This window comes from Podarcis cretensis (genome assembly GCF_951804945.1).
Source record: "Podarcis cretensis genome assembly, chromosome: 5".
Classification (NCBI taxonomy): domain Eukaryota; kingdom Metazoa; phylum Chordata; class Lepidosauria; order Squamata; family Lacertidae; genus Podarcis; species Podarcis cretensis.
The window spans coordinates 77,808,888-77,816,432 of NC_137174.1; the positions used below are offsets into that span (position 1 = coordinate 77,808,888).

Genomic DNA, 7,545 nt, shown 5'->3' on the forward strand with positions numbered 1-7,545 from the left:
CAAATGCATCTTAATTGGTATAGGAACGTCTCGTTTTATTACTAAAAGCTAATGCAACAGTTTTATAGTTCAAGAAGTAATCTTTATAGGTTCAGGTCCATAAAGAATTATACTCAAATTTTACACCAGAGTGACTCCATTACAATGAATGGGATGCACTTTATTAATAAAAGACATGACCCAAGTAAATGTAATACAACATTAAACCCACCCTTAACATAGTCAGGTCGCCACAAGGGCACTGCAATATGACACACCTTCATAAGGGGTGGGGCAAGGGGCAGATCAGAACCACATAACACACTAACTCATACTTTATTTGGTTGGAATAAATTTATTTCATCTGTCTGTAAACAAGGTGTTTAATAGTTATGGCATTTTTTGAAATGCATATTAAATCAGATGAGTTAGACTGTATCCCAGATGTAACAAAGTGCAGGGAAATAAATGGACAAATCAGCAACAAGAATTTGTTTTAAGTCTGTACATTATCCACAAAGGCCTGAACAATAGAAGCAAATACTAGTGTCCCTAAAGTAGTGCCATTCAGAAGAAATCTTTCTTGTCAGTTAAAATCCATCTCACAATAGCGACAGTTCATTTTTTTAAAACATTAGTATGGCACAGAATACATTAAAAATTCATCACAAGACAGCCAACTCAGTTATTCCAACCAAGACCATCTTCCATTTTCTCTTTTGTATACAGAGTTCTGCAGTTCTCTTTTAAGTGGACATACAAGTTAGTACTGTGCTCAAACTGACAATTTGGTTACACATGTTTCGGATGACTAGTGCACAAGGCAGTTCACTCCACAATTTCTGCAGCAAGGGCATAACAGGCCAAATGAAGATTAGATTTGAAATGGTATCCGTTTGGACCATTTTATCTTACAACTACCAACCTTCAAAACATACACTGATATCAGAGCAGCAAATCTTATTTCTCAGTTGATGATCTGACAGACTGATCTCAGACTAGGCTATAGGTGTATAGCTGGAGGTGGTAGTTTGTTGACAATGACAATGCAGTTTCATATAAAAACCCAAGCTGCAAATCAAATTGGTCCTATGAAAAAATGAAACCGGACACACTCCAGATGGTTACACTGGGATATCTAAAGTTCATGATGGCAGCCTTTTTACATTTCAACTACAGAACAGGAGCTGGCAAAAACAAAAACAAAATTACGTGCCTGAGCTATTGCGGTGATGGAATGTCCCTAGGGATTCATTCAAGATGGGGATGGTGGTGAAGGGGAGGGGAGAAGAGCATCGGCACCTTTTCATAGTTTTGCAGTTACCCTTTTAAAAGCAGGATGCGCTTCAGACACCATGAAGAGTTTTGCAAGTCTACACAGAAGAGCAACAACAAAACTAAAGCAACACTTGTGACAGCTTTCAAGCAGCAAATTGGTTAAACAAACCAGGCACTGTATTTAAAAATGTATATATATAGATAGATAGAGATGGAAGCAAACAAACAAAAAAGAAGAGTGGATTAAAGGTAAGGACAAGGGGGAAGGAAAGTAGAGATATGCATGCACTTTTTCCCTCCCAACCATGCTCTACAAAAGGAAGACTAATGAGCTGTGTAAATGCTCAAAATGCTGAGGAGGCATTGATCAATCTGGATTGTACAATCGGCACCTTATTTAGTTTAATTTAAATTGGTTTAGTTCTCAATGTCACACTAATTGCTAAGACAAGTAACGCCTGGACTTGGCATGATTCCCTCCCAAGGCTTCAACGTATCATGCATATCATCTTTTGTGTTGCAATAGATGGTGCCAGATACAGAACATGGGTACAACAGTGATTAACATACAAACGAAAAGGGTAACTGGAGCCATGACAATAGGGAAATGTGTAAATAAAACCGCCATCTATAGGCTGGTAGTACTTTTAACACAAGAGGTGGTGGTGAAAACAGTTGCTATGTGGATGGGGAGAGGCTGCTTAGACGTCAGGCCTCCTCAGGTATAAAGCCAGTTCATAAGCTTTCTTGTTGAGTGTCCCTCCATGGACACCTTCCCTTTCCCATGGCCATAACCAATGCTGGAGTACACAAGGAAACAAGGATGAACAGAATTAAAGAAAGAATAACACCTTTCCCCACCAATAGAGGGATACAAAGGAGACACAGGTTCATACCCCATCACCCTGCATTGCTAATAAAGTTTCCACAATGTAGCTTGAGGCCAGGAAAGTTTAATAGCAATTTCCCCTAATACTTAACAGTCTGCCTAGCAACTAGAACCCAGAGTCTCTCAAGTATTTTGCCATTGAGTATGCCTTCTTATTCAATCCGCCTCCATGGACCCCTTCTTTGCCCATTACAAAGACCAAGACTGAAAGAGAAAAGAAAAGAAGTTTTACAAAGGAGTGTGTTAGACAAGGAAATATTCCAGGTTTTAATAAAGCAGTACAATAAGCATATTCAAATATTGGCATATCAGAACAGTTACCTGCACAACATTACTATATTGTTTTGAACATTTACCTTGTTTAATTGAAAAAAATGTTTGGCAGACGCAGATGTTAATTTAGTATGGCCAAGCGTTTTTAAATGAGACACATGGGGTATACTGTGGGGTCAGGAAGCTTTGGCTACATTTTCTTGCAAGGTAAATAAAGCAGATGTGGGGTAATATGAATTGGAATAACTGGAATGAACCTACTGTATCATATTCACTTGCTCTAGTAGTTCATAAGTCAAAAGTTGTTCACAGTACAAAAAGAATCCAATTGTGTTTATGCCAAAACAGCAGAGTCCTGGAGACCTTTAGCAATGCATGTACTGTTATATGCCAGTAGGTGTCACTAAAACGTGTTATAGTTCTGTGCGCAAAACAATCTTACATTCTCACTGTCCTTTTGATGCTTCTCCTTCTATACTAGTTGATTTGCCTCAAAGTAACTTGTAATTAGTCCAATAGGCCAACGTTTTATGTAAAATTTAAAAAAGAAATCAAACAACACAATCCTATAGATGTCAACACAGAAGTAAACTCTACAGAATTAATGAGTCTTACTCCTACATAAATAGGTACAGAACTGCAGTTTTAGGACATATGAAGTTGAACAAGCTGAATGATGATCACTACCATATATCAAATTAAAAAGTAAAATCATAAGCACTGGGTTTTTAATAGACTAGTATGCCGCATTTGTGGGAAACCTGTGGCACTCAGCTGTTGCCAACTACAACGCCCATCATTTCTGACTACTGGCCATGCTGACAAAGATGGATGGGAGCTGGGAGTCCAAAACCAACTGGAAGGCCACAAGTTCCCCACACCTGTTGTATAGGATCAGGTTGTTAGAAGTTCCTTTTGGAACACCATCCAACATGCATTTCTTATTTAATGGAAGGTTTATATGAGAAGTCTGCATGGACTGGCATCCTGAAATATTGAGGATGTCTTGGGAATGTAAAGCAACAGATATTCCATATTTATAAACTGATATATGCATAAATCATCTATGAACTGCTTAGATAAGCAACCAGGTACATGTGCTCTTTGTCATATACTTTTGCTGTACAATAAATAACCTCCAAAATTAGAAGCCTGAACTTGCATTTTTATTCTACCTGAAGCAATTAATTTCAAATGCCAAAACATTAACATCTTGGGTGCCTAGTCTTAAGAATATGGCCTTATTCTCCACAAAGCTATTTTGACAGCCAGTCACCTAATCCAGATCTTGTTGGACAGATCAATTGAGATAATTTAAAGCCTACATGTTTTTTAAGCAGTAGAAAACAAAACACCAGATCAAACACTGGTGAAAGTTCCAAGCTTACCTCGACCAGCTCTGCCTACAGCAACATTATATGTTGGCTCGCCACCTTGGCTCTTTGTCCTGATGTCCATTGTACAGTCACCATCCACATAGAGGCTATCTCTGATCACAGAGCACTTCTTTGCACCCAGAGTTAGACCATTGGTGAAGAAACCCTCGCGGTCTTTTCCTACAATCATATCTATTTCTACAGGCTGTCAAAAAGAGAAGTCCATAGAGTTTTAGAGCAAGCTCTCATACCTGGATTCTGAAGAGTCAATGTACACACTGAATGTACTAATGTAATAGCAAAAAGAGAACATAACTCTAGCAGAAACAACTGTAGCTTCTAAAGTCTAACACTGTATGAAGTTAATGAAGTAGTTATGAGTGCTACAAAGTAGGATGATACCCATGTAGAGTCTTCAAATATGTTTTTCATTAAGTATGCAATTAATGATGAGACCCTGATTTTAGATTGTGAATATACATCTATGGGAGAGAAGATTAAAAAAAAGTTATATTAGAGCTTCATGCTGTCTTCAGGACCACTCCCTGCAATGTGCCAAATAACTAAAGCACTATGGCAGAAGCAGAAGTACAAAGGGTCTATGTTCTACATGCAACATAGGCACAAAATGCAGAATAGCCTCCATTACTTATAGCTACATGGCTGTCAGTAAGTTTCAGGGATGCTATTAAGCCATATTTTTAAAATACAGTGTTCTCAAGGTTATTGTTTCTAACACTGTGCATTTCTGTTCTTTCCCACACAGATTACAAACTTTACATTACAGCTTCTCCAATGCTAATAAGGCCATTCAGGTGGAAAATGCACGTGCTTTGCAGAACCCTCAAAAACTGGGTATGGTAGCTCAATGTTAGACAAGCAGGGGGGAAATTGATTAATTTTTAAATTTACATGTTTATGCCACCCTTCATCCGATGATCGCAGAGCAATTTGCAATATAAATACCAAAAAATGCGTAACATAGTAACAAGAGCATGGTGGCTACATATCAGCCCCCTTTTCTCAGGAATAGTGCAAGGTGTGTGTATTCATATAGCAAAATGGAAAAAGGCAGTCCAGCAAGAAAACATGCTCCCGCGGCACTGTATGATGGAATAGGCATCTTGTTCCAGTAGAACTGCAGAGTCATAGCAGGCCTCAGCCATTCCCAAAGCATAAGCCAAGATTCTACCCATAAACATCTTAGCAGCAAAGAGACTGGCTCAGCAGCTACCAAGGGCACCACTTCTTTTAACCCATTCCTATGCCTCCTACAGACAGGACAAGGCTAAGCCATGCTTTAATACTGCTGACAGAGCCCTCAGTATTATTCCCGATAAGGGGCACTGACAAGAGGGGCGAGGAGTGCTGTTTAGAATAAGGGAGCTCGCTTTTCATGACATTTGCCTGCATAGACAGGCAACCAGCCAAAATGGCATTTTGGAGTGGAAGGGAATAAAACCAGCCAGCCACCACCCCTGTTGTAATGCAAGATCACATTGCACACCTAATGCACGGGTAAATAAAGGGGGAAGCGCCAACAGAATCTATATAATTTCAATACACATTTCAACACTCTCAGCCTGCAGATACCATGTCGGTGAGTTAAGCAGGCAAGCACACAACCTTCTCACGGAAATTTCCCCCCTTTCTTTTTATAAACTCTTATCTCGAATGATCAGAATACTTTATGGCAAGAGAAAGATGAGAGATGGGAAAAACAGAGGAGATAGAAAGACTGCAGTGCAGAAACGGGGTGATTAATATCTCGGGAGAGAAGAGAAAAGGAGGGGTTAAAAAAAAATCAGCGGCAGTGCGCCATCTTGGAGGTGAGAAAACATGGAACCAGTGGCGAGGAATGGATTCACAAAAGCCTCCTACGCTGGATTCGCAAGTCTCTCCCCAGCAGTGCGGACCAGAGACGAGGGAATCCTACGCAAAGCCTCTCCAAGAATCATCGCCTCCCTTCCCCGCGCCCGGCCTTTTCCCTCCTCCTCCCGCCGCCGTATTGCCGGCTATTGCTCCAGCCCAATTGCCGTGGCAATTAAGGAGCCCCGCAGCCTGGCATACAAAATGGTCCCCCGAGAAGCCCGAGGCTATTCCCGTCCCAACCTGGCCCCGCATGCCTTGGAGGCTAGGGAGGGCGAGCTGCAAGGTAGCCCAGCAGCAGGGGATCTCCAAACGCCAGCCTGCCCCCTCCTCCCTCCCTCCCTCCCTCGCCCGCCCAGCCACCAAATAAAGGGCCCTTTTCTCCCACTGCCTCAAATCACTACTTGGGAGAGGAGCCTTGGATCCGAGGGGGAAAGGCGCAGCAATGCCCGGGGCCTAACTGGCGCGGGCTGCTGCTTTCTTCCCATTAAAGGCGCTTTTACGGCCATCGTAAGCTGCGGGTGGGCGGGAAGGAGAGGAGACACCGCAAGGAGGGAAACTCGCTGCCATTTACACCTTCACCCAGCTGGGCCTCTCCTGCTATTCCCTTTTCTCGCACCCCCCCCCCCGTGTTTCTTTTTTGGGGGGTGAGGGCGCTACGCCCGTGGCCCGAAGCTGGGAAGGGGGCGCGCACACATGCACATAATGCAAGCTAGCAAAAGGGCAGAAAGCTTTTTGCACGAGGGCGCTCCCCGCCCCCGGATTTCTCGCCTAGCCTCGGCTCCCCCACCCACCACCACTGGTCCAAGGTGGGGGGCCAAGAGATAAATAATAATTATTTTTAGCTGGGTGGCAGAGGAAGAAGAGGGAGAGAGGCAAGAAACAGAGAAAGCCCCCTTTCCCCACTCCCTAGTTGTGGGAGAGAAAAGGAGAGTCGCCTCCGCCGCACGCGGCGCTCCTTTTTCTTCCCTCGCCTGCGCGCGCGCGCTATGCATGGGAAAAAAGAAAAAAGGCTGCACTTTGCAATCCGCCCCTCGTGGGATTAGGTGCAACTCCGTGGGGCTCACCCGCCTCCTCCCCCAAAGCCCAAGCCTAGCCGACACCCCCCGCCCGCCATCGCTTCTCCTCCAAGGGCCGAAATATGCCCGCCCGGGTTTGGTGTTTTTAAAAGGGGAGGGTTGCAAATCATGGGTTAGCCTTCTTCCATCCATCCCTCTTTCTCTTCCCCCACCCCCCGCCACTTGCTTCTCTCCGTGACCGGGAACCCCCCCCCCCGCTACCTACCTACCTACCCCCGGCCGCCCTTACCGTAATGCTCTGAAAGATGCCCCCGGCCGTCGCTGCCCAGACGTACTTGGCGTCACAGTAGCCGACAATGGCGGCCTCCTGGCAGCAGCCATCGCACATCAGGTTATCCACGTAGCTCTGCCAGCCTGCCATCTTCGGCTCGCGCCTGGCGGATGGGGGGTTGGCGGGGAAGGAGGGAAGAAGGAAGGAAAGGAAAGGGAGGGGGGAAGAGAGAGAGAGAGAGAGGAAGCCGGGACTCGAGGCGGGCGGGAGGGAGGGAAAGAAGGCGAGGACGGGAGGAAGCGGGGGAAAGAGACGCACGGAGGGAGAGAGAGAGAGAGAGAAAAGGCAGAGAGGGAGAGCAGCCCCGCAGCGGACGAGACTCTCTGACGGACGGGAAGGCGGCGGCGGCGGCGGTTGAGGAGAAGGCAGGCGGGGGAGGGGACCGAGGGGGTGGGTCCACCTGAGGCGCTTGCGGCGGCAACCACTGCCGCGATGGCCGCCCGCCCGCTTTTCTCCCTTTATTATTATTATCGTTATTATTATTATTATTATTATTATTATTAAATGGCAGCTTCCCCCACAGGGAGGCGA

At 44.8% G+C, this 7,545-nt stretch overlaps 1 protein-coding gene across 1 annotated transcript; it reads right to left on the bottom strand.

Moving 5' to 3' along the window:
- Nucleotides 1-314: 314 nt before the first annotated feature.
- PFN2 (profilin 2) lies at nucleotides 315-7,343 on the bottom strand. The gene is made up of 3 exons (XM_079978345.1): nucleotides 6,973-7,343; nucleotides 3,808-4,000; nucleotides 315-2,350 (listed from the first exon to the last, which is right to left on the bottom strand). Exons 1-3 carry the CDS (start codon nucleotides 7,102-7,104, stop codon nucleotides 2,253-2,255), a joined length of 423 nt encoding a protein of 140 aa, XP_079834471.1. The 5' UTR covers nucleotides 7,105-7,343; the 3' UTR covers nucleotides 315-2,252.
- Between the last annotated feature and the right edge of the window lie 202 nt (nucleotides 7,344-7,545).